Source organism: Mustela nigripes, chromosome 14 (assembly GCF_022355385.1).
Source record: "Mustela nigripes isolate SB6536 chromosome 14, MUSNIG.SB6536, whole genome shotgun sequence".
Taxonomy (NCBI): domain Eukaryota; kingdom Metazoa; phylum Chordata; class Mammalia; order Carnivora; family Mustelidae; genus Mustela; species Mustela nigripes.
This window is the reverse complement of record NC_081570.1, coordinates 30,128,148-30,154,859: the sequence shown is the minus strand read 5'-3', so window position 1 is coordinate 30,154,859 and position 26,712 is coordinate 30,128,148. Positions and strand designations below refer to the sequence as shown.

The 26,712-nt window shown below is 48.8% G+C and overlaps 1 protein-coding gene, 1 long non-coding RNA gene and 1 other non-coding gene across 15 annotated transcripts in view; all 3 read left to right on the top strand.

The window, feature by feature from the left end:
- Nucleotides 1-7,414: 7,414 nt before the first annotated feature.
- On the top strand, nt 7,415-23,235 carry PABPC4 (poly(A) binding protein cytoplasmic 4). 8 transcript variants are annotated; one of them, XM_059377386.1, is made up of 17 exons: nt 7,416-7,730; nt 7,948-8,592; nt 11,309-11,502; nt 12,262-12,377; nt 13,633-13,772; nt 14,122-14,216; nt 14,850-14,987; nt 15,589-15,684; nt 18,665-18,937; nt 19,243-19,315; nt 19,457-19,528; nt 20,074-20,160; nt 20,255-20,382; nt 21,295-21,388; nt 21,501-21,631; nt 21,831-21,933; nt 22,921-23,235. In XM_059377386.1, the coding sequence occupies exons 2-16, from the start codon at nt 8,400-8,402 to the stop codon at nt 21,918-21,920; spliced, it is 1,920 nt and encodes a 639-aa protein (XP_059233369.1). In that variant the 5' UTR covers nt 7,416-7,730; nt 7,948-8,399; the 3' UTR covers nt 21,921-21,933; nt 22,921-23,235. The 8 variants fall into 8 exon arrangements, with proteins under 8 accessions (XP_059233371.1, XP_059233370.1, XP_059233369.1 ...); XM_059377384.1 differs by having other exon boundaries at nt 19,457-19,576; XM_059377385.1 differs by having other exon boundaries at nt 19,243-19,330.
- On the top strand, nt 15,948-16,082 carry LOC132002382 (small nucleolar RNA SNORA55). The gene has a single exon (XR_009399868.1). It is a non-coding gene; the product is annotated as a small nucleolar RNA SNORA55 (small nucleolar RNA).
- Nucleotides 23,236-25,350: 2,115 nt separating the features above from the next.
- Nucleotides 25,351-26,712, top strand: part of LOC132002272 (uncharacterized) — a 31,004-nt gene continuing 29,642 nt past the window's right edge. For all 6 annotated transcript variants that reach the window (XR_009399789.1, XR_009399792.1, XR_009399790.1 and 3 more), the window contains exons 1-2: nt 25,351-25,687; nt 26,302-26,396. This is a non-coding gene — a long non-coding RNA (uncharacterized LOC132002272). The remainder of the gene's footprint in view (nt 25,688-26,301; nt 26,397-26,712) is intronic.

Genomic DNA, 26,712 nt, shown 5'->3' with positions numbered 1-26,712 from the left:
TCATTGGACCACTCACAGCAACCTTGAAAATGTCATGCTGTCATAACACAGTATTGTATAAACCACTGTCGGCCAAGTGCTTATTTTATGCCTGGCACTGTGTGGAAGTTTACATATATTATATCATTTCTATTCTACCAGCGAGGAGACTGAGGCCCAGGAATGTGAACTTATCCAAGCTAATAAATGGCCTCTCCATCTCTGGACCTCTGTAGAATGTTCTCCCTGCCTCTGATCCATTTCTTCCCTCTAAAACCCTATTTTCCTTTAAAGGCTCACCTCCATTGCCACCTCCTTCAGGGAACCTTCCTTGATCGTCAGTTTCAGTGTAGATAATCACTCCCTGAGTGCTGGGGCTCCTGTCCCCTGTCCGTGGCACCTAACTCCATAGGCGTTGGGTTGGAACAATTGATCTGGAAGTCAGTTTTTTTCCCAACAGGATTGTGACCAGTACCAGGGAAAATATAATGTCTTCCCCATCTTTGTAGTTAGGATCCAACCCGGGGGCTCTGAACACAAAGATAGCAACTGTGAATCTCCTCATTTATACGCTTGACCTCCACAGAGGATGGGTCTTTTTTAATACCCTGGTCTTTGGCTGTGCCACACACGTTTAGTTCTGGTTTGAGGTTTGAAGATGATGTCTTACACATAGTGTTCAGTTAATGGTGGTTTAGTTGGGGCATTTTCTGACTAACTGTAAAGACCAGCAAGGGGTCATGTGAATTCCCAGCTCTCGATGTGGGGAGGACAGGAAAAGAAATATGTTTTTTCTCCAGTGGTCAGATACTAGGCCCCCCTCTTCATTAAAGGGTTTACTGATCCCATCACACAGATGGGGAAGCCCAGAGATGTGACAACCGCTGTTCAAAGTTCGCAGTTTGTCTTGGTGTCTGAACCAAACCTCTAAGATCTCAAAAGACCCTGTCTTTGCACAAGGTCAGGTCTTCCTTCCTGAGGGGCAGGACCATTGTTCCTTATAGGGAAGAGAACTTTTGTAGGTAGAATCGGCCTCCTGCTGGGAGGATGGGGCTGGGTTTCCCCTGTTCTTACCTTCAAAAAGTCTCTAGATTCAAAGCACTTTTCACAAGTTTTACTCCCCCCCCCCCCAATACACAGACACTCACAATACACTTACTTGCTCCTTAGGTCTCTCCCCAAGGAGGACAGATTGACAGAATATTTAGTTCATAGTTCTGTCTCCAGCATTACCCAGAGCAGAGCGAGTCTGGCTCTTAGGAATGCCACACAGAGTTTGTTGAATGACAAACAGATGGATCAGGAAGGCAAAGCGTTTATATTTCTGCTGTAGTACAAAATCAGCTGAGACCTACGCCTGTGTCCATCTCATTACTTTGAAGTTTTGTCTTCTTCTTCCCAACCCGGACTCATTCTTGCTCTTGACAGGTCAGACCATCTATCAAGCACAGACCTGCTAAGAGTAGTATCCACCCCAGTGGGTAAAAACAAATTGCACCCCTTCCCACTTTGGTTTTTTTTTTTAATTTTTATTTTTTATAAACATATAATATATTTTTATCTCCAGGGGTACAGGTCTGTGAATCGCCAGGTTTACACACTTCACAGCACTCACCTTAGCACATACCCTCCCCAATGTCCATAACCCCACCCCCCTCTCACAACCCCTCTCCCCCAGCAACCCTCAGTTTGTTTTGTGAGATTACGAGTCACTTATGGTTTGTCTCCCTCCCAATCCCATCTTGTTTCATTTATTCTTCTCCTATCCCGTTAACCCCCATGTTGCATCTCCACTTCCTCATATCAGGGAGATCATATGATAGTTGTCTTTCTCCGATTGACTTATTTTGCTAAGCATGATACCCTCTAGTTCCATCCATGTCATCGCAAATGGCAAGATTTCATTTCTTTTGATGGCTGCAGAGTATTCCATTGTGTATATATACCACATCTTCTTGATCCATTCATCTGTTGATGGACATCTAGGTTCTTTCCATAGTTTGGCTATTGTGGACATTGCTGCTATAAACATTTGGGTGCACTTGCTCCTTTGGATCACTATGTTTGTATCTTTAGGGTAAATACCCAGTAGTGCAATTGCTGGGTCATAGGGTAGCTCTATTTTCAACATTTTGAGGAACCTGCATGCTGTTTTCCAGAGTGGTTGCACCAGCTTGCATTCCAACCAACAGCGTAGGAGGGTTCCCCTTTCTCCACATCCTTGCCAGCATCTGTCATTTCCTAACTTGTTAATTTTAGCCATTCTGACTGGTGTGAGGTGATACCTCATTGTGGTTTTGATTTGTATTTCCCTGATGCCGAGTGATATGGAGCATTTTTTCATGTGTCTGTTGGCCATCTGGATGTCTTCTTTGCAGAAATGTCTGTTCATGTCTTCTGCCCATTTCTTGATTGGATTATTTGTTCTTTGGGTGTTTGGGAGTTTGCTAAGTTCTTTATAGATTTTGGACACTAGCCCTTTATCTGATATGTCGTTTGCAAATATCTTCTCCCATTCTGTCAGTTGTCTTTTGGTTTTGTTAACTGTTTCCTTTGCTATGCAAAAGTTTTTGATCTTGGGGCGCCTGGGTGGCTCAGTGGGTAAAGCCTCTGCCTTTGGCTCAGGTCATGATCCCGGGGTCCTGGACCAAGCCCCGCATTGGGCTCTCTGCTCCGCGGGGAGTCTGCTTCCCTTCCTCTCTCTCTGCCTGCCTCTCTGCCTACTTGTGATCTCTCTCTGTCAAATAAATAAGTAAAAATCTTAAAAAAAAAAAAGTTTTTGATCTTGATGCAATCCCAGTAGTTCATTTTTGCCCTTGCTTCTGTTGCCTTTGGCGATGTTCCTAGGAAGATGTTGCTGTGACTGAGGTCGAAGAGATTGCTGCCTGTGTTCTCCTCAAGGATTTTGATGGATTCCTTTCTCACATTGAGGTCCTTCATCCATTTTTAGTCTATTTTCATGTATGGTGTAAGGAAGTAGTCCAATTTCATTTTTCTGCATGTGGCTGTCCAATTTTCCCAACACCATTTATTGAAGAGGCTGTCTTTTTTCCATTGGACATTCTTTCCTGCTTTGTCGAAGTTTAGTTGACCATAGAGTTGAGGGTCTATTTCTGGGCTCTCTATTCTGTTCCATTGATCTATGTGTCTGTTTTTGTGCCAGTACCATGCTGTCTTGATGATGACAGCTTTGTAATAGAGCTTGAAGTCCAGAATTGTGATGCCACCAACTTTGGCTTTCTTTTTCAATATTCCTTTGGCTATTTGAGGTCTTTTCTGGTTCCATATAAATTTTAGGATTATTTGTTCCATGTCTTTGAAAGAAATGGTTGGTATTTTGATAGGAATTGCATTAAATGTGTAGATTGCTTTAGGTAGCATAGACATTTTCACAATATTTATTCTTCCAATCCCCACTTTGTTTTTGAATTGAAGTATGGTTGACACACAACGTTACATGATATTCAGGCGTACAACACAGCGATTGGACAAGTCCGTACATTGTGCTGTACTCACCCAAGCATAGCTCCCATCTGTCCCCATACAACGCTAGTACAATACCACAGACTGTATCCCCTATGCTGTATGCTTCACCTCTGTGACTCACTCATTCCATAGCTGGAAGCCCTTACCTTCCACTCCCTTCCACCCATTTTGCCCCCTACCCTCTGGCAAGCACCTGTATTTGTGGGTCTGTTTCTGCCTTTTGTTTGTTTTATTTTTTAGATTCCACATATAAGTGAAATCATGTGATATTTGTCTTTCTCTATCTCACTTACTTAGCGTAGTACCCACTTGGTCTATGCATGTTGTCCCAAAGAGCTCGTTCTTTTTTGTGGCTGAGTAATATTCCACTGTGTACATCTATGCCCCATCTTCTTTATCCATTCATCTATCAAGGGACACCTGGGTTGCTTCCATATCTTTGCCATGGTAAACAATGCTATGATAACCATAGGGGTGCATATGTCTTTTTGAATCAGTGCTTTCATTTTCTTTGGGTAAATACCCAGTAGTGGAATTACTGGATCATTTGGTTTTCTTATTTTTTAAAGATTTTTTTTAATTTATTTGTCAGAGAGAGAGAGAGAGAGCGTGAACACAGGCAGACAGAATGGCAGGCAGAGGCAGAGGGAGAAGCAGACTCCCTGCTGAGCAAGGAGCCCGATGCAGGACTCGATCCCAGGACGCCGGGATCATGACCCGAGCCGAAGGCAGCTGCCTAACCAACTGAGCCACCCAGGCGTCCTGGTTTTCTTATTTTTTAAAAGAATTTATTCATTTATTTGAGAAAGAGCGCACATGAGTGTAGGGGTCAGGGGTAGAGGAAGAAGCATACACCTTGCTGAGCAGGGAGCCCTACATGACATGAGGCTCCACCCCAGGACCCCCAAGATCATGACCTGAGCTAAAGGCAGACGCTTAACCAACTGAGCCATCCAGGTGCCCAGTTTTCCTATTTTTAATTTTTTGAGGAACCTCCCTGCTGTTTTCTATGGTGGCTACACCAACTTACATTCCCACCAATGGTGCATGGAAATTCCTTTTTCTCCACACCCTCAACAACACTTGTTATTTCTTGTCTTTTTGATTGCAGCCATTCTGACAGGTGTGAGGTGATATCTCACTTAGTTTTTATTTCTATATCCCTGATGATGAGTGAGGTTGAACATTGTTTCATGCGTCTGTTGGCCCTCTGTATGTCTTCTTTTTAAAAAATGTCTATGTAGGTCTTCTGTCCATTTTTAATCAGATCATTTGGGTTTTCTTTTTTCTTTTTGATGTTGAATTGTCTAAGTCTTTACATATTTTGGATAGTAACCCCTTATCGGCTTTGTCATTTGCAAATATCTTCTCCCATTCAGTAGGTTGACTGGTCTGGTCATTTGTCCAGCATCTTCTCAGGCTGCTCTTAATTCTGATCAAATCCTATTTGAATTTTGCAGGTTTGGGGTCCCGGTGGCTTTTTTGGTGACTTTGCAAAACTCTCCCTTCTAAGATGAACTAAGGATGCCTCTGTATTTAGTTGTGGGGGAATCTTAATTTTTCTTGATTTCCAGAACCTTGGGAACCATCTGTGATGCTTATCCTTTCACTCCCCATGTCCAATTAATCACAAATCATACTAATTTTTTTAAAAAGTCAAGCCACTTCCTCCACCTCCATAGTCACTACCCCAGTGGCCATTACTTCCAGGTCTCCCCGTCCCCACCCTCTAATCCTTTTCCTTTCTGTGGCCAGAGAGGTGTTTTTAAAAATGTAATTTGGAAAAAAAAAAAGTAATTTGAGCCAAGGCGCTTCTCTGTTAAAACCCTTCAGTTCCACCCTTTGATCTCAGGAAAAAGTCCAAAGTGTTTCAAGTCTCCAAGAGCAGGCAGCCTTTTCCACCTCCCACTGGGCCACAGTCCTGCAGGCTCAGCTCCTGGCCCACTCCTCCTTAGGGCCTTAACACATGCTGTTCTCCCTGTCTTCTTGTGGGTAACTCCCCTCTCTTCTCAGTACCAGGGTAGCTTGAGAATAAGAGCAATTAATATTTACACAAACGACTCGTGTTATTAGTTTGCTCTCACAATAACCCTACTATGTGAGTATCTTCATGAGTCTATTTTCAGATTGGAAATCTGAGAGTCAGATGTAAACTTCTTGCTCAAAGTCATATAGGTAGCAACACCCCCCACTAGACAGTCTGCTGCGTGAGGACAGGGATGGTGTGGGCTTTGCTCATGGGTGCCCATTATTCATTGGTTTTATTTAACAAATATTGATTGAACATTAAGAGTGGGCCATGTTAGGCACTGCTCTAGGTCCTTGCTTTCATGAAGCTTGTATACAGTGAGGAAAAGACGGATACCTAGTGGGTAAACACGTATTGGAGCAACGTAATTTTAGGTAGTTAATAAGAGCCTTGAAAACAAGAGAACAGGATGGTGTGTTAACGATGAACAGTATTGGCAGGCTACTTTAGACCGCAGGGTAGTCTGGGAAGGCTTCTGTGAGGAGGATATCTATCTACAGAAAGAGTATTCCATCAAGGTGTTTCTTAAATTAATGCACCAACTATAATTAGACTATAAACGCATGAAGCAGAGAGGAACTTCCTATGCCTTGTCTACCGTGGTATCCTCTAATACTCCTCTGGCACTGACATAGATAGAACCACAACTAACCATTTCTTTGAATGAATGAATCTATAAATACGTGAATTTCTTCATTCCTTTACTCAAATCAGTGGTTTTCAATGCGCGTGTTTGTGTCCTTCTGGTAATTTCTGAATTCCTTTGTCATGATGATAAGGAGGGTGGTCCCTGGCATTTATGGAAGAAGGGATGCTGTAGATCTTGCAACACATGGAGATAGTCTCACGGTAATGTTGACTTGTCCCTCATACCACATGACTTTCAAATGACGTCTTAGAACCTCATGTAGGTGAAAAAAATTTTTAACTGATGTAGCCTACACTGACTCCTTTTTATGTAGAAACAAAGTATTTTTAACTTATTTTTTATTTTTAAAATTTTTACTGAAGCGTAGTTGACATATAATATATTAGTTTCAGGTATACAAGATACCAGTTCAACAGTTAGGAAATGGTCACCATAGTAAGCGTAGTTACTCTCTGTCGCTGCACAAAGTTATGACAATATTCTTTTTTAAAAAAATATTTTATTTATTTATCAGAGAGAGAGCGCACAAGCAGGGGGAGCTGCAAGCAGAGGGTGAAGTTCAATGTGGGGCTCGATCCCAGTACTCTGGGATCATGACCTGAGCAGAAGGCAGATGCTTAAGCAACTGAGCCACCCAGGTGCCCCGTTATTACAATACTCTTGACTGTATTTCCTATGTTGTACTTTTCACCCCTGTAATTTATTTCACAACTGGAGTATTGTACTTCTTAATCCCCTTCACCTCTGTCATCTATCCTCTTCTCTCTTAACAGAAATATTTTTGCTCCCTTAAATGTCAACTGAATACCATGTAGTGGGGGCATGGTTGTATTTTGTTCTTTGGAGGCGTTACCGACATTTAACCCCATCACCCATGGATACTCCTGCAGATGTGGGAGTCGGGGTCTGGGTAACTACCTCTGCGTCCTATTACTCTGAAAACTTCAGAACCTCTTCCGTAGTCGGGCCCAAACATTTACATGCTGAACCACTTATTATATCGTAACTACTTCATGTCATCTTTATTTTACAAAAAGCAACACGTGGATTATAAACGTTGAGCCTGTGGGTGGGTTACAGGTGTTCTGTTCCCGGAGGGCCTGGCGGTGAGGGGTCTACCCGGCTGGAAGGCGGCCCCTGGGTCCCGAGGAGACCCCAGCGGAGCGGTCCTCCGCGCACCAGGGGTCGCTGTGGCGCCGCGCGGCCGCGCCGGGTCGCTCTCGCGTGGCCGCCCCGCCTCGGGCCCCCGGGCCGAGTGGGCGGGCACGACTGCGCCCAGGTCGCGAGGCGCCCTTCGACCAGCAGCGCCCGGGGCGGGCGGGTATAAATGGAGCGGTGGCTCCCCCAGCCGCCTCTCTCCGCCCCGGGTCGCCGCAGCCTCCGTCGCCTTCGGGCCTTAGCCTGAAGGAAAAACAAGAAAAGACTAAAAAAAACCCGAAAATGCTTTAAAACCTAAAAAAAAGAGAGAGAGAGAGAAAGAGAAAGAGGAAAGCGCATCCTCCTCGGGAAGCCCGCGGGGAAGTCACTTCTGCACGCTTCCGGCCTGCCCGCGCCCGCCGCCGCACCTTGGCGTCCGTCGGTCCCGTGGTGAGCCGCCCGCCCGCGTCCACGCGCCTCCGCTCCGGCCGCCCCCGCGCCGCGTGGCAGCCCCGCGCCCGCCGCCCTCGCCCCCCGCGCGTCGGCCCCGGGCGCACCACGTGTCCGCGCTGCCCTTCGCCGGCCCGGCGTGGGAGGAGGCTGCGCGCCCGGCCCCCGGGGCTTGCCGAGTCGGCGCCGACCAAGATTTGGTTTCCCTCTTCCCCAGGCTGCTGTAATCTTAAACCGCCGGGAGCCCGAGGCCTATATTTATAGAGAAACGCGTGTCCCGGAGGCCGCCGTGAGCACTCTTCGGTTGCCTCTTGGAGAATTTTTACAATTTGGAGGGGAGTCCCCGTTTTAGTACGTTATTTTTTTCCCCCCCTCTTTCGAAATTTGGAGCTTCAGACCAGGACAGCTGCAAAATTACAAACTCCCCGGGAGGGCCATATTGTTTTTGAGAGCCTTTTGTCTGCGGTTTTGCAGTCTCGAACGAGCTGTCCCCCGAACTCCTCCTTCCGGTCCCCCGTCTCTCCGAGCCTGCTCCGGCGTCTGTGTAGCTTCGCTCTGCCACCTGTGAGCCGCGGCGCGGGCCACGGCTCCGAGAAGAGCCCCTTTTGTCCTGTGTGGTCCCTATAAGAAGTTCTCCTGGCGGGGCTCGGGGTGGTGGGGGCTGGGGAGATGAACGCTGCGGCCAGCAGCTACCCCATGGCCTCCCTCTACGTGGGTGACCTGCACTCGGACGTCACCGAAGCCATGCTGTATGAAAAGTTCAGTCCTGCGGGGCCTGTGCTGTCCATCCGGGTCTGCCGCGACATGATCACCCGTCGCTCCCTGGGTTATGCCTACGTCAACTTCCAGCAGCCGGCTGACGGTGAGTAGACGCTTATATCCCCAGATTCGTGGCATCCTAGGGGGGACCCTGGGAGTCTGCCCGATGCAGGGGTTGAGAATGAAGCTCCTGGCGTCAGGTGACTGGAGTTTCAGTCTTGCTTCCACTGCTTGCTAACTGGGTGACCTTGGGCATAATCAGTGGTGGCGGTGGGGCTGGAACCCGAGGAGACCGTACAATGGGATTTGGGGAAAGTCCCTGTCATTCCATGTATGTGGTCCTGCTTTAGGTGGGACCCTTGTCTGGTCACTGAGCCTGGAATTCATGCTCCTTACGGGCCTGCCAAAAACGCAGAACAATTGAAACACAATTCTTGTAGAAATTTTAGATTCTAAAGCTGTTGCTGCCATCCCTATCTTCATCCTGGACTGAGTCTCTTTGCTTTTGTATGGATAAGGGGTCTTTCAGGACAGGTGGGAGGCGGTGGGAACAATTCTGTTCATTTTACTGGAGCAGGGGCTCACGATGGCGCCCTGGGCACGACATGTGCCAGGCCAGCTCCTGGGTCCGTGGCTTTGGTCCTGGGGTGGAGGACTCCTCTACTCCCTGGACGAAGCCCTGGGCGGTGGAGAAGGGGTATCCAGGTAGTCTGGGGAAACACTGCGGGGAAATTGGTCTGGTGGAGATGATGGCCTCGCCTGTGAAGAGAGCTTCATCCTTGTCAAAACCCTTCTTCATCCCATCTGAAGAAAATGGGGACTCCTGAGAGGGAAAAGGAACTGCAGAAGGTTGGAGGCTCCGCTGGGAGTGCCAGCGCCGGGCCCCGCCAGCCCAGGCCAGCCCAGGCCCAGACCCGGGCCCTTGCTTGGAACAGTGGAGAGGTATGCTGCAGGCGTGGCCGGAGCGGGGCCAGAGGAAACCTAATCAGGGGCCGCACGTGACTTCAGATTAAAAGGGAACAACTGTAGAGACCATTACTGGGAGAAACAAGCCATTCTATGGCAAAGGATCTCTGCGTCCCTATTTTTGTCCACACTTTGTTCGCTGTCCATGAAGCACAGAGAATGTCACTTGCCCAGGCTGCAGCTGAGACCAGAGAATCAGACTTGTTGAGAGATGAGAGGCGCTGCTACCCTTAACTCCCTGTGTGTGCTGAGCTGTGTCTGGCCAGAGGCCTTTGGGGGCAAGTAGTGGGTACATTGGCTGTTGCCTGCCTCTTTGACACTTTCTGATCAAAAGTCCTGTCACTTGGTGATAGTAGCAGAAGCCACTGGTCAGTGAGTCTGCCAACACATGCCTCTGCAGGTCCTCTCCCTGCTATAAATAAGTGCAGCCAGATTTGTTAGGCTAAGCCGACTTGTCTTCTGCAGCGCTGTCTGGAAAGACCAGGAGCTGTGTTGAAATGGCTCCTTAGCTGCTAATCATTGAGACCCTGGGGTCCCAGATAATCCTCACAAATGACCGCTTCTGTGCCTGGACTTTTCCTGAGTTGGACCTGCCCCAGTCTCCGCTTTCCGTGACCTTCCCTTCCACACTCAACCAGCCCACCTGAGAAGGTGGGAAACATGTTTGGAGAGGAGTGAAAAGGAGATACTCCCTCCGCTGACTGGACAGTTGAGCTTGTGGGGGGTGGGGGGCAGAGTTAGGGAATTTTGTGTTCTGTCTTAAGTGAGGTGGTGCCTCGAGACAGGAGAATCCCCCTCTGACACCTCCCTCAACCCCAGAGATTCTGGGGCGTTTGATTGCGTTAAGTCAGGAAAAGTGCTACCAGCTCTGGGATCCTGTTACTTCCAATAAGAGAAGAGTTCCTCCTGACAGGTGATGGTCTGTTTTAGTTTCTGGTCCTTTAAGTGGTCTCTGGTACACACATGGATTTGTTGGGAAGCTAGGGAAGTGTCCCAAGGCGCTGGATGGAGAACTTGGTTGAGCCACAGGGCATTTGAAGTTCTAGAATTCCAAAGAGCTCAGACTAAGACTTGAGAAGGTCTGGAAACCATGAAGTGCGGAGCCTGCTGCGTTGCCTGCTTAGAAAGATGCGGCTTCATCCTTATTGTCTGGATAATAAAGACTGTTTCCATGTGTGACCATTAGTATTTATCATTTTGAGGTTTTTGAATCAATTTCTGTTTTCAGAAATTGAAAATACAAGAAACTGGGCTGAATTCAGGGATAGCACATTCTCCCCAGTCACTCGTAGGTTTTGTTCTGTCATTTGTCTCGTAGATGGATTGTAGACAAAATGACAGCTAGTTGGTAATTTGATGTAATACCTTACTGAAAAATAATCAGAGTCTGGTATTAGTTTCTTAGTCAGTAGTTAGCTGTGTGGCTTAGCCATCCCGGACATAAGTTTGCTCATTTTATGAAGTAGATAGTATCACCTGTCTCTCCTGGGTCACCATGGGTGGTAGGCAGCTCAGTCTTTATAACTGATACCACTTAGTCAAATGTGCAGTATTATGATTTGATCTTGCGGCCAGAAAGCCAGTTAGATGATCTTGCCTGATCCCCTTACCCAGCAAGTGTACAACCCAGAGGGCTGGAGACTTCTGCCAGGAAGCGGAGCTACTGGCCAGAAGGCTGCCCTCAGGAGCAACATAGGCTAGAGGGATTGGATGCCCTTTTATTTTAATAGAGTTGCCTTTTGTCCGAATGATTACCTGAAAAGTCCTAGAGTCATCTGTTCCTAGGATGGTGGCAGTCGTCTACATGAGGTGACATTTTATTTCCTTGATTGAAATGTGTTTCTCTCTTCCAGCCGAGCGGGCCTTGGATACAATGAACTTTGATGTGATTAAGGGAAAGCCAATCCGTATCATGTGGTCTCAGAGGGATCCCTCTTTGAGAAAATCTGGTGTGGGAAATGTCTTCATCAAGAATCTGGACAAATCTATAGATAACAAGGCACTTTATGATACTTTTTCTGCTTTTGGAAACATTCTGTCTTGCAAGGTAAGCACTGATAAAATGACTTCAGAGTAATTACTGACTCACGAGAACAAGAGAAATACCAAAGGGGGAACAGCCTTGGAATTGGGCGACAGGATATGGTCATTTTCGAAATGCTAGAAATGGCTCTGCAGTCTGCGAGTTCCCTGTAGGTAATCTTGTGCCACAACCTAGTGCGACCAGCAGGTGGTTTGTGTCTTCATTTATTCTTTCTTCTGTCTAAAATATCCTTCTTGTTTCCTACCTTTGGAGGGCATCAAAGGGTTTCTCTTTTTGTGGGGTGGGGGGTTAGAGCAGGGGCTCGGGTCTCCAGGCAGCTGTACTTAGTCATTTCAGAAGCGTAAAATCATCCTCTTCCTTCTCTGCACCTGTTTGTGTGGAGAATTTTGTACAACTGGTGTGGTGGTGGTTTATGTGTCTGACTCTGCACTAGACTGAAATTCTGTTGTGGGCATGGAAACTGGTCACTTTCTCTGCAGCATGGGGCTTTTGCACCCAGTCTCAAGGTCTTTTAGTGAAATAAAACACTCAGAATAGAAGCAGCCTACTAGTGGCTACCGTTTGTACACGGAACATCACTAAGGTGCCTGGTGGGATGCTTCATGTTAGGAAAACCTGACTGTGTCCTGTAGTCTTCGGTCTTTGGACCGCAGATGCGCCAGCAGCCTCTCAGATCCGGAGAACTCTGAGCACAAGACCATGTGGTTCTCAGATCTTTGGGGGTGCTGGTGGTGCCACAGTGGTCTGCCTTGTCTCTGGCAGGTGGTGTGTGATGAGAACGGCTCTAAGGGTTATGCCTTTGTCCACTTCGAGACGCAAGAGGCTGCTGACAAGGCCATCGAGAAGATGAACGGCATGCTCCTCAATGACCGCAAAGTGTGAGTGTCCCAGTCCGGAGCGACAGCCATCGCATGAGCCAGCCGTGGCCCCACCTCGGTATTAACTGGCACACACAAGGCGGCTACTGGTTCTCTCGGCCCAAGTGTGGCCTGCTCCTACCTCTCCACTCCAGGGCTGGTGAGTCTCCCTGCCCGAGCCGTGGCAGCCCTTTTGACTCGCCAAGGTGGGCTTCCTGCCCAAGCCATGGCCTGCCTGCCGCCTCTCCCTTAAAAGCATCATCTGTCTGTGGGTTTTGTGAGCACCGGCAACTGGGGCTTGCTGGAAGGCAGCTCTGAGCCCTTTCTGAGCAGGGGTCTTGGCCAGCGGCAGAGTGGAGAGGGCCCTGGACTGACCAGGAGCTGTGTACTAGCCATGTGACCTTGGCCTTCTGTGACTCTGGTCTGTCCATGGGGTCATTTGCTAGGGGTTGATGCCAAATTGTCCCCAGATCTCCACTTGGCTAACTTATGACTCAGTGGCCTTCTCATACAAGGCTGGCTCCACAGTAATACTTAGTTCGGTTATAATGAAAACCTCATCTGATGGTAGAAGACACTGTTCATTATAGACCTTGTCACTTTGGTATGGTTATGCAGAATAGGGAGGTGGGGAGGTCTTAGCTAAGCCATGCAGAGAGAGAAGGGAAAATAAGTCTTGGCTATAGCAAACAAAAATCATCCCTCTTCTTTGTGGGGCACCTTTTTATGTTGAGCAGACCAGGGGATGAATTTTCTTGATAACGTGTATGTGGCCAGTGGTATCACTAGAAAGAGATCAAAAGATTTTCAGTGTATGGCTGCATTCCCCCACTTGTGTCAACAACATGGGAATGAGTCCAGTGCAAAAGCAAAGACTACCTCACAGTTCACTTTAGCAATCTCGCCCCTAGCACTAACCCCTGTTAACAGTTTGGTTTGTATCCTTCCAGACCTTTTCTATGCATTTACATAGATGCACAGAAATGAACGTTTTAAAAACATGGTCATCAGGTTTCTTCACGAAGGCAGTGTGATGTGGTAGGAGTAGCCCTGGTCTGAGCCAGGAGTCCTGGGGCTGGTCCTTGCAGGACAGTCCCGCCTCTCTCTTTCTGCTGGGAAGTTGGGGCGTCTCTGAGCTTGCTGTCTTGGTGGTTGGTTGGGGACTCGTGTGTTTTATTTAACCTCTCCTGTCAGCCTTTAACCTGGTTCCTTTGGGCCCCTGGAAATGACGATTGGTTCTTCCAGGTGTTCACTGTTTTCCATGGTCTCTTTTTAGGTTTGTGGGCAGATTCAAGTCTCGAAAAGAGCGGGAAGCTGAGCTTGGAGCCAAAGCCAAGGAGTTCACCAATGTTTATATCAAAAACTTCGGGGAAGAGGTGGATGATGAGAGTCTGAAAGAGCTGTTTAGCCAGTTCGGTAAGTTGGGCTTCTTCGCCCTGCGTGCACCCTTCCACAGTCTGCCAGATGTAGAGCTCCTGGACCTTAGTTGCTTAAGAGATGTTGGTGTCCCGGCCCAGAATTTAACTACCTTGCTTGACAGGGTCACAGAGTAGACAGGGATAGACTCTTGGCTTTATCCTCCCTCGTCCCAGCCCCAGGGCCATCTCAGTAGCTTGGCCAGAAGTAGAAGGCTAGGCCTGGGGCCTCTTTCTAGAGCTCATCTGGCTTCAGTGAGAGTTGGCTTCATTTGGGCTCCTAGAGAAGCCGCCTCTCCTTGAGCTGTAATAGAGATGGTGTTACTAATAGTTCTGTCCTTTGGTAATAGGTAAGACCCTAAGTGTCAAGGTGATGAGAGATCCCAGTGGGAAATCCAAAGGCTTTGGCTTTGTGAGTTACGAAAAACACGAGGATGCCAATAAGGTGAGAGTCCCATGAGGGTCGGGGAAACATTTGCAGAAGTAGCCCCCGATTATGGGTAGGACCTGGTTGGCACGTAGTGGAGCGGGGCTACCATTGCCCGAGTGTCATAGTGACGTAGTTACTGGCCTGAGGGGACTTCATGTGGTAACCCTTCATTTACCTGTTCTCAGAGCACTTGGCACCTACCTGTTACCTCAGTGTTCACCCCTGTAGGTTGAAGGAATAGGATGGGTGTTTGCTCCCCTTCCTACTGAGGGGACTCGGGCCCGAGGAGTGCGGCTGCTTGTGGGGAAAGCGTGATGCTGGGCGCTCAGCTTGCGCCACTCTCTTCCCACGAGAACGCAAGAGACTCCTCGACACCCAGATTAGCAGCCTCGGCTCGTATCTGCCGTGCTTGTATTTATAAAACTACCATTTTTTTCTGTATCATCTGGACCAATAACCCATTTAAGTAGTAACCCCATTTTACTCATGAGGAAGTTTGGATTTGCTTAGCTGCCTTCAGATGGAATGAGATTAGTTCTTAACTCCTATAGGAAAGACTTCCTTCTCCCAGTATTTGGTGGGACTTTCAGGCCTCCAGAGCAAGCCCCCTGCCTCTGCATTTTGATTTAAGACCCGTTTCCTCTTCAGGCCGTGGAAGAGATGAATGGAAAAGAAATCAGTGGGAAAGTGATTTTTGTAGGCCGTGCACAGAAGAAAGTGGAACGGCAGGCTGAGTTAAAGCGGAAATTTGAGCAGCTAAAACAAGAGAGAATTAGTCGGTATCAGGTGAGAGGTGGCCTTAGCACAGCCTCCTATCCAGGGTTTTCCTGTGGAACTGGCAAGAGCATCCTTAGGTTAAGCAGGCTTTCTCTTTGGGGACTGGGAATCTGCCTCTTCCTTTCCTTTCTCCCAAGATCCTCAGGTGTATAAGGAAATACCTACCAGAACAGTAGTGATTTTGGTACAGGGCAGAAGATTGATTTATTCATTTAGGGACTCATTCTGGAAGCCTCAGTCTGTTCTTATTGGTATGGGTTCTTTGTACTTGAATGCTCACCCTTTGTTTGAGTGGGGGCAGGAGCCCTGCTGGTGCCAGTGGCCGGCCAGAGCAGCTGTGCTGAAAGCCAGGCCCACACTGGGGGTCCTGTCAAGAGTCCTTGGCGGGAATCTCAACCCTGAGCCTGCATCAGGATCCCCCTGCAGGGCTTGTGAGAACATGGCTTTCAGAACCCCAGAATTTTTGATTCAGTGGATTGGGGTTTGGGCCCAAGAATTTGCATTTCTAGGAAGTACCCAAGAAGGGGGGCTAGGACCAAATTTTGAGAACCAGTGTCTTAGGGGATCTGTGGGGTACAGATGTGCATTAACAGTGATCCTTCTGCTTCAGGGGGTGAATCTCTACATTAAGAACTTGGATGATACCATTGATGATGAGAAGTTAAGGAAAGAGTTTTCTCCTTTTGGATCAATCACCAGTGCTAAGGTATTTTATTCTGAGATTTGGGATCGAAAGTAGAAATTGCAATATTTTAGAGGTTTATTGGCATTTGTTTCATTGAAGGAGTGGACTCTAACTTGTGTTCATTTCTGAGAATAGATATGCTAATCTAGCCAGTCCCTCCTGGCGTTCAGTTATGCATCTGAGTATATGCTCTGGAGAAGGCATTTCGTTACGTGTACGTGCACAGCCTCCCAGACATTGAGGTGTGGAAGTCAATTGAGCAGTCCCCTATCTTGACCCCCCAAGCACCTGAATCTTTCCCATTCTTTGCTGCTCTGTGCTGGCGTGGGGACAGATGGTGCGACAATATGAGCAGAGGAAATCCAGACAGGTTGTTTTCCATTTGTCTTGGGGCCTGTCTCTACGACTCTGCCACACTTCCTTCATCCTTGAACAAATGTATTTTGAGGACTTGGGAACTGGGGTTGGGACTTCTGGCCTGGCTGTACAAAGCTAAATTAAAGGTGGAGGACGGGGGCGCCTGGGTGGCTCAGTGGGTTAAGCCGCTGCCTTCGGCTCAGGTCATGATCTCAGGGTCCTGGGATCGAGTCCCGCATCGGGCTCTCTGCTCAGCAGGGAGCCTGCTTCCTTCTCTCTTTCTCTCTGCCTGCCTCTCAGTGTACTTGTAATTTCTCTCTGTCAAATAAATAAATAAATAAATAAATAAATAAATAAAAGGTGGAGGACGGGAGTGGAAAGTGGCTCTTTTGCGGTTTGCAGTGTGCATCGTTTCCTTGGTTTTCTTTGATTATCCCGTCAGCTGATGCAGCAGGGCGAGTGCGTGTGAATTCCCTCCTAAAGATGAGGACTCGGAGTCTGAGGACAGGAGAACGTGGGTTATGTGAGGGTGGTGCGTGCACGGCCTTGGTCCACGGGGGGTGTCATGGGTAGTGATGGCGTGTGAGAGTTTGGAGTCCTAGCCTGATGCAGACACTGATGCTCCGTGGAGGTGCAGCACACATCAGAGTCCTCTTGGGGTTGAGAACAGAGGCCGAGTGGGCTGGGGAAGATGTGACCCTGCCTTGGCCCTTAGCTTTAAGTCCCGCACAACCTGGGAGCGTCCTCAGAGGAACGTCAGTTGTCCGCAGGGAGTTGATCAGGGCCCACCCCGTCAGGGTTCCTTGTTGCCTCTCGTGCCCCTTCTTATCACCTCCTTGACTGGCCTTCATCAGTGTGAGGTATGGTGGACTCTCCTTGCTTATCAGCACAGAGCTTGAGTCGGCATTTGTAGGAGGAGAATAAAAACTGTCTTGGCAAGTTTCACAGGCACCATTTTCAAGATCAGGGTATCATGTTTTCAGACACTGTCCTGGCCCATCTTTTTGATGGGGGGTCCATTGAGTTGGCACACATCCTTATTTTCATGTCCTCCACCTCCAGAGGGCTGTCCGGGAGCAAGCTAAGATACAAAATGGTGCTGAGCACACAGTAACCTGTTGCTATCAGTGTTTCTGAGGAGGCAGGCCAGGGGTAAGCTATAAGTGACCTTCTCAGGTGAGGAGAAGAACCATCTGTGAATGACTGGCTGTATGTGGGGAAAGACGGCCCGAACCGGTAGACCTTGGCTTGGTGGCATTTGGCCGTAGGGGGTCTGGTGGGCATTGAGCTTCAGAGCTTTTCACATAGCTTAAGGGCACCTAGCCTAGGTGGCTCAGTCAGTTAAAAGTCTGATTCTTGATTTCAGCTCAGGTCATGATCGCAGGGTCCTCAAATTAAGCCCCACATCTGGGCTCTGCTGGGTGTGGAGCCTGCTTTAAACCTTCCATCCCTCCGGGATGCCTGGGTGGCTCAGTCATTTAAGCATCTGCCTTCAGCTTGTGATGATCCCAGGGTGCTGGGATCAAGCCCCAATTAGGCTCCCTGCTCAGGAGGGAGCCTGCTGCTCTTCTGCTTGTGCACACTCTCCCTCCCTCCATCCTCTCCCTCTGCCCACCCTCCACCCCTGCTCCCATGTACGCATGCATGTTCATGTGTGCGCACGCTCGCGCTCTCTCTCAAAAATACATATAAATAAATAAACAAGATCTTCGGGGTGGGGGGGTGCCTGGGTGGCTCAGTTGGTTGAGCACGTCTTTGGCTCAGGTCATGATCCTGGGGTCCTGGCATCAGGCCCCTTGTCAGGCTCATTGGGGAACCTGCTTCTCCCTCTGCTGCTCCCCCTATTTGTGCTGTATCTATCTCAAATAAATAAAAATCTTTTTTAAAAAAATCGGCACAGCTTAGAAATTGCTGAACTGGGACTAGAATCCAGTTGTCTTTTCTAGCTGGTCATCTTTCTGCTGTTAACACCCATTAAATTAATGGTGGCAGTCATTGGTTTTGTAACTCCTGTGTGTATGTGGTATTTCAAAAGCATATCCTTACCTTGCTAAGAGATGATCAAAGTTTTGTTCACCAAGATCTTGGGCAGATGAGTTCTACAAGTAAATAACTTAACACTGTCCAGGGCGCCTGGGTGGCTTAGTGGGTTGAGCCGCTGCCTTCGGCTCGGGTCATGATCTCAGGGTCCTGGGATCGAGTCCCGCATCGGGCTCTCTGCTCAGCAGGGAGCCTGCTTCCTCCTCTCTCTCTGCCTGCCTCTCTGCCTACTTGTGATCTCTCTCTGTCAAATAAATAAATAAAAAAAAACAAAAAAACTTAACACTGTCCAGATTTCTAGTGGGTACCCAAAGGTAGCTACTGCGCTTCTAGGTGTCAAGAAACATCTTTGGGTTCCTGCTTTAACCATTAGCCATATCATAGTGTTTAGAAAATTAGGATCACCTGGGGATCTAACAAAGAAAACGCCTAGGTCCTGTCCTTAGGGGCTGTGACTTAATTGGTCCAGGGTACATCCCGTGACAGGGCTAGAACTCTTCTCCTAGACTTGGGAACTCTTGGAGTGGAAACCAGGTTTTATGGCTCTTAATAGCTGTCCCCTAACATAGAATACCTTTTCCTTAAGTAGCTGGTCCCTTTGTAGGTAATGTTGGAGGATGGGAGAAGCAAAGGGTTTGGCTTTGTCTGCTTCTCATCTCCTGAAGAGGCGACCAAAGCCGTCACTGAGATGAATGGACGCATCGTGGGCTCCAAGCCACTATATGTCGCTCTGGCCCAGAGGAAGGAAGAGAGAAAGGCTCACCTGACCAACCAGTACATGCAGCGGGTGGCTGGAATGCGAGCGCTCCCGGCCAACGCCATCTTAAATCAGTTCCAGCCTGCAGCTGGAGGTTACTTTGTGCCAGCGGTTCCACAGGTGGGTCTGCTGGTGTTCACAGATCTTTGGAACCTGCCCCCGATGGCTGTTCCGCAGCCTGTGGTGGTTGGGGAAAGGGGTTTTGGATATTGTAGTTCAGGTGGTCAGCGTGAAATGAAAACGAATTCATTCTCTCTCTCACGCAGTAGTTAGAATGAAAGAATCCCCATTAACTGGCCTTTGAATACTCTTGAGAATTTCTTGAATAATTAGCCTTGGGCCTGGAAGTGAGAGGAGATGAGACTTTTCTCTCAATGTGGATTCAAGTCCTTCAAGTAAAAGGGCCTGGGTGCTCTTTCTTGCAGGCTCAGGGAAGACCTCCGTATTATACACCTAACCAGTTAGCACAGATGAGGCCTAATCCCCGCTGGCAGCAAGGTGGGAGACCTCAAGGTAGGTGGTGGGGAACGGTGATTTGATCACCCAGGATATGCCTCCCTGCCTTGCCCTGCTCTGAGGCGCAGCCTGGGTTCTGGTCTACATGTTTCATCAGCGATGCACAATTTTTATCTTCACCAGGCTTCCAAGGAATGCCAAGTGCTATCCGCCAGTCTGGGCCTCGTCCCGCTCTTCGCCATCTGGCTCCAACTGGTAATGCTCCGGCCTCTCGCGGCCTCCCTACTACCGCTCAGAGAGTCGGTGAGCAAACTGGCCTTGAGAAGTGTGGCCTGGGGAGGAGGGAGTCAGGTGACTAGGCTCTACCCAGGGTTGGTCAGTTTGTTGGGCCCACATTCCAGTTCTGGTTCTGTAATCTTAGCTGTGCGCTCTGGTTGGTACATAAGGAGCAGAGAAACAATGGGAGTTCTAGGAGTGTCGGTGACTTCAAGAATGCTGCTCATTGGTGACTCATGTGAGAGAGGTTAATTATAGAAGCTTGTTAGCCGGATGACTACAGAGGCAGCCTATTCTTTTGGGTGGGTTTGGGAGATTGAAGGAGACTGTTCTTTACAGACTGTCCCATATTCCAAGAAGTGGAGAGAGTTGTGTGTTCTTTGTTGGCTGCTCCATGAAAGTAGCAGTCGTGGTCCCGTGTGCGATGTGTTGTGTGAACAGGCTTTGGAATGGCTCCTTCCGTGGGACGTGGCCAGTTGGACATCTGCTGCCGACACTGATGTGCATTTGCTGGTCTGTTGTAGGGTCTGAGTGCCCGGACCGCTTGGCTATGGACTTTGGTGGGGCTGGCGCCGCCCAGCAAGGGCTGACTGACAGCTGCCAGTCTGGAGGTGGTATTGGATGCACACAGAAGGGGGAAAGATGGGATTTGACGGGTCTTTGCCCAGACTGACGGGCTTTAATCTTGCTTGTTCTTTTCCTAAGGTGTTCCTACAGCTGTGCAGACCTTAGCACCTCGTGCTGCCGTCGCTGCTGCTGCTCCGCGGGCTGTCGCACCTTACAAATACGCCTCCAGCGTCCGCAGCCCTCACCCCGCCATCCAGCCTCTGCAGGTGAGGCCTGCCAAACCGCATGTTTGCGCTTGACTGACAAGGTGCCTGGCTTTGATTCCTCCTGCAGGTACTCAGTGCCCGCTCCGTGTCAGGGTGCCATGTTTCCTGTGGGGACACTGCTTGTCAGGGCCTCTCAGTCCTGGGAGAGAAGGGGCTGGGAACTATTCCTCCCCACAGTAGTCTACTCAGAAATGCCCCAGCAGAAAGAGCTGCTGTTTCCTCCCTCGCTTTACAACGTGTGTGTGCTCGCTTAGCTCTCTGAGCGGCTCGGGTCCGCTGGCTGAGTTGATCTTCGCTGTTTTGCAAAACTGGGTTGTGAAGGCAGGAAAGAGCTTCATCTGACAGAAGAGAAGTCAGCTTTAGAGATCTTAAGTTGGGGTGGGGGACTGGACCCAGAGCCCAGAAGTAACCGGTATAGAGGAGCCACAGTCTGCCTTGTGACCCCAAAGTGACTTACTCATGCTTTCTGCTGTCTAAATGCAGATGCCTCAGAGCCTTGCTTCAGTATAATAGTCTTTACCTTCAGAGCCTTACTTTCAGGCTCGTGATTGGCATTGACAATGCATGTTGACAGTCCTGGGGCATTTGATAAAATAACATCATTTGTTATGATAAAGTGATGGGGGATATAGTTATAAATGGAATCATTTGACGGTCTGAGCCTTGTAGGTTTATTTTCTTACTCCCTTCCTGTCCCTTTTAATAGCACATGGTTTTTATTTTAGTTGGTTTCGTGTTCAGGCTTATAACTCTGTTGCTCCTGTAACTGCCTCATCCCCAAGGCCTACTGTTAGTTCCTTGGCAGCAAGGACCGCCACCTCCATCTCTGTCACGTAGTAGGCTTTCAGACTGAGCGGTCAGGCTCAGGACCATCAGGCTTGTTGCTAACCTGCTGCCTCTCCTGGTTCCCAGGCACCGCAGCCTGCGGTCCACGTGCAGGGCCAGGAGCCCCTGACCGCCTCCATGCTGGCCGCAGCTCCCCCCCAAGAGCAAAAGCAGATGCTGGGTGAGTGATCCATATGTTTGCAGAAGAGGGGGCCGGAGCCTGGCACTGACCCGAACGCTGTTGTCCGTTCACTAGGAGTCAGCCTGGCCTTTAATTAGATCTCTTTCCCCAGGAGAACGTTTGTTCCCACTCATCCAAACCATGCATTCAAACCTGGCTGGGAAAATCACGGGCATGCTGCTGGAGATTGACAACTCTGAGCTGCTGCACATGCTGGAGTCCCCTGAGTCGCTTCGCTCCAAGGTGAGCTGGTCCCCACACCCTGCGGCGGTGCTCGGGTCTGCCGTCTCCTGACCCTCTCCTTGCGCCTTGCCTGTGACTTGCGAGCTGCTGTGGGGGGTGGAATTAGGAAGAGCAGGCCGCACTGGGAGACGCACTGTGCGCCAGGGAGGGGCCGAGGCCTCTCCGCAGATGTCACTAACTGCCTAGAGATTCCTCACAGGTGGATGAAGCCGTGGCGGTTCTACAGGCTCATCATGCCAAGAAAGAAGCTGCCCAGAAGGTGGGCGCTGTTGCTGCTGCTACCTCTTAGACAAGGAGAAACCGTATGTTTGGCTGTTTTTGTTTTCTGCAATGGCTTTACTTAAAAATATCTTCCTAAAAGATTCAGGGCAGCATAGAGAGCTCCTGTAACCCAGTAACCTGGGCAGGCTGTCACCTAGATTCTCTCTGTCATCTGGAAGAGTTAATTTGGAGACGAGAGAACAGGTTGTAAACTGTAAGGAGCAAATAACAGTTTTCTTTATGAGGAGCCCCTGGTTAGGTCTTATGAATGACCTTTTTGGTTTAGAATAACAACAGATACACAAGGTGTTGTCATAATCAGGTCCCGCAGCTTCATTTCTGTGAACATATCTCCCTGGTTTGCCTTGAGGTTGGGGAGGGCAGCCGTGTGTGCAGCTGCTGTGTGGCTCTGGGAGCACAAGGTGCTCGGGCCCTGGTGTCAGTGTGTGGGAGACCAGACACTCCTGCCTCCAGTTACAGGGTGTGTTCTTGTCCACTCTGACCCTGGCGGCTGTGGCCCCGTCCACAGGGGCAGGGGTAAGTGAGGCTTAGCTGGGAACTTTGACAAGGACTAGCAGGTTCCTCCTGATGGAGGAAGGAGGCAACCAGATAAACCAGAGTCAGAGACAAGGGAAAGGACACATGGTAAGGGCCTGGACTCTTCATTTGGTATCTAAGCAAGAGAGCAGTAGCTTTGAGTACAGGGTGGCCTGGAAGGGTGTGGGGCTTTACAGTACCTAGCTAGCCTCAGAGCAGGGGGTTCTTAGCCGGGAGTGCCCCCTCAGAGGACATTTGCCAATGGAGACCTATTTTGGTTGTCACAACTGGAGAGGTGTCACTGGCATCCCATGGGCAGAGGCTAGGGGTAGTGCTCAGTGCCCACAGTGCACAGGACAGCCCCAGCAAAACTGCCCCACCCTAGTGTCAAGCACTGCTCTCGGCAGTACCTTTTTATAAGTCAGAGATTTCAGGGCAACTCTGGTTTTTCTGATCGTGCATTTAATTTGTGTTGGTGCTTTGCTTTTCAGGATTCAAAAGCCAAATAACCCCTCCTGGAATTCAGCTCAAGGTTTGAAGATTTCTAGTGTGTCCTATGGACCTCAACACCAAGAACCACAAATTGGGAAATTTAATAGGTCATTTTGTATCAAAAGGTCAATTATGAAGCACCTAGAATTTTTCAATTAAAAGAATATATTCTCTGGGTTCTGCTGTGGCCCAGACAGTGTTAACTTTTTTTTTCTATTGTGGGTTTTGATTTTTTCCCCCAAGAAATTGGTTTTATTTGATGTACCCAAGTCTTAAGTTTCTCAATAAAGAAAAAAATCTCCATAAAACTGTCATTTTTACTCTGACCAGTTTTAGTCTTTTAAACCCAGTTTTCATTTGGAAGTAATTTTAGGATGTATTTAGAGTCTAATGAATTTCCCTATAGGGTATCCTTTCCTAATGGCTATGAGCAGCAGGGTACACAGAACTGTCCCATTGCATAATGGATCCCCACTTAAGTAGAAGTCCGATCATAGCAGACCTTGGGTCTGACAGGAGAACTGGGTTCAGGGTGGGGTTGGCTTATGTCCAAAGGATGTATGGTGAGATAGGCAGAACCCAGGCCCTCCCTCCTTGGTTGTGTTAGCTGGCATTTGTGGGTCCCCCGCTTCTGTAGTCAGTTGAGTATGCAACTAAGGTTTCCTCTGGCCACGGGACTAGGTCTGAGTGGCAACAGTAAACAAATGCTAGAGTCCAGAGCACTTGGTGGTGCCTTTAGTCCTCACCTGGACAAGGCCAACCAGTCTACTTGTCCTCCCTGTCCTCTAGGAACACTTCTTACCTTCCTTGAAATGTGGCAGGCTGGCCTAACTCGGGACCTTATCCAGGGAGTCTTTTTCCTTGGAATATTCTTCCCTCTCAGCAGGCTCCCCATTTTCTTTAAGGTCTGGTCTCAAGTAACTAAATGCCTGACTTACTTAATACTTATAGCAAAGGAAACAACCGGGACAACCTACTGAATGGGAGAAGATATTTGTAGACATCCAATAAAGGGTTTGGATCCAAAATATATAAAGAACTACAACTCAGGGCACCTGACTAGCTCAGTTGGTAGAGCACGCAAATCTTAGTCTCAGAGTTGGGAGTTCGAGCCCCATGTTGGGCATAGAGCCTACTCAAAAAAAAGGGGGCTGGGAAAGAAACACCAAATAATACAATTAAAACATGACAGCAGACGTGAACAGATGTTTCCCCAAGGACAGACGGCCAACAGACCCGGAAGGTGCTTGCCATTTGTCAGGGAAGTGCAAATCAAAACAATGAAGTACACCTCACACCTGTCAGAACGGCTGAAATCAAAAGAAACGTGTTGAGGACCTGGAGAAATAGGAACCCTTGTGCACTGGGAGTGGTAATGCCATCTGGTGCAGCCACTCTGGAAAACAGTATGGAGGTTCCTCAAAAAAAAAAAAAAATTACCCACCCACTAATAATACCATTGGGTATTTACCTAAAGAATATGAAAATACTGGGGCACCTGGGTGGCTCATTCAGTTAAGGATCTACCTTTGGCTCAAGTCATGCTCCCAGAATCCCAGGATCGAGCCAGCTCTGTTGGGCTCCCTGCCTGGCTGGGGGTCTGTTCTCTCTCCCTCTGTTCCTCCCCCTGATAACTCCCTCTTTCTTACTCTGAAATGGGCAAATAAAATCTTAAAAAATACAAAAATGCTAATTCAAAGGGATACACGCATCCCTATGTTTATTGCGGCATTACTTAATAGCCAAACTATGGAAGCAGCCCAAGTGCCCACTGATAGTTACCAGAAAGGAGGTTTGGCAGGGGTGGGGGGGTGAGGGGGGTGTTGGTGTTGGGTAAAATAGGTGATGGGGATTAAGATTACATTTATCTTGGGGCGCCTGGGTGGCTCAGTGGGTTAAGCCGATGCCTTCGGTTCAGGTCATGATCTCAGGGTCCTGGGATCGAGTCCTGCATCTGGCTCCCTGCTGAGCAGAGAGCCTTCCTCCTCTCTCTGCCTGCCTCTCTGCCTACTTGTGATCTCTCTCTGTCAAATAAATAAATAAAATCTTTAAAAAAAAAAAAGATTACATTTATCTTGAGCACATAGCAGTATATGGATTCGCTGAATCACTATACTGTACACCAGAAACGAATATAACATTGTTGATTATGTTAATCACACCAGCATTAAAATATGTAGAAATAAAATAAAGGCCGGGTCTGAAGTAGAGTCCAGTATTTTCTGACTTCCGCAGTTAATGTGGCTATCATTTGGGCTCTCCGTTACCCTCTGAGTGACACCACCACCACCACCCCTCCCACTCCCCCCACCCCCACCCCCACCCCCGCAACCAAGAGCCACCTGCCCCTCGACGAGAGCACAGCGCCAGGGGCAGCCCGCGCGGGGGCGGGTCTGGGGCAGGGCCTAGCTACAGCTTCCGGCGGAAGATCCTGGGAGCAAGATGGCTGCCACCCAGCGCGAGCTTTTGGTTTTTGAGGCGGTGTGGGGACTCTACTGAGGCGAACCGAGCGGGTCTCTCGTGGCTCTGCTCCCCCAGCCTGTGAGTAGCGCCCCGCGACTTTTGCTGAGCCCAGCGCTGCCCAGAACGCGTTCCCCTCTGACCCTGGTCTCGGGAGAGTTGGTGAGATCTGTTACCGTGACCTCGGACCGCATTCCAAACTCTCCTGCCCATTCATTCCGTAAACTCCGCAGTCCTGGCCCCTTAGAAGAAGGAACTCACAGAGTAGGTGGAGAATTATGGAAAACATCTTTACCGCAGGGGCTGGTGAGTACCACGGTGCGAGCGGTTGATGGACAGTGTTGATGTCGAGCTGAGGGTTTCGGGGAAGGAGCGCTCCATCTGGATACGGGAGGGCAAACTACCCCAAGGCACAGAGGTCAGAGCTGGGTTTGAAAGATCTGGAGTAAGGCTGTTGCCTGAACGGAGAGCAGCAAGACCCTGGAGGGGTGAAGTAGTCTTAGCATTTGGGGGCAAATGATTTGCGTTGAGGGAGCAAGGGAGAAAGAAGGACAGATAGGTGGGCGGGGCTCAAGTCAGGAGGGTCTTCTATGCCGTGCTAAGGAATTTGGATTCTGTCCGGTGGGCATTAATGAGCTTGTGGAGAATATTAAACAGGATTTGCACTTTCTTGGATTCACTCTAGTGACTGTATAGAAAAGAGAGTCAAACTGGAAGCGATGAAGGTATCAGAGTAACTAGAGGCGAGATGTAGATCTGAAAGGGGATGGGGAGGAATGTTCCTCACACATCATATTGTATACCCACAAGACTAGGGACTCTCCATCCCCTCCCCGCTGCTTTCTTGCTAACAGAGTGTTGCCGCAGCTTGTACCAGGAGTGTGGAGGGCATTGGTTCAGAAGGCACTTGGTCTTTGCAGGTGGGCTGGCAGAGGAGGTGGAGGACAGAGTTCTTCATGCTGCTTCTGTTCCTTTTGGAGACATCGCAGATACTTAGTTTCTTCCGGTGAAACAGGTGAGACCTTTCAATGTCTCATTTTCAGATTCCTAACATCAGAAAAAGAATTTCAGAAAAAAATTTAAGTCCTGTATAGTTGTGTGTAACACTGTGTATAGTTGGTATGTAACAAAATTCAGGAGGATGTCTTTCTAGGTCAACATGACTATGATCTTGGTGATGGAAGAGGAACATTCTGAGGACAACAGGGCCAGGGTGGTGGTGTGGCTCTGGGCTGAAATTCACAGAGATTGACAGTTTGTTGGATTTGAGGAAAGGCTTTCTCCACATTGGAACCATTTGGGGCCTTTGACTTCTGATCATTTAATATACA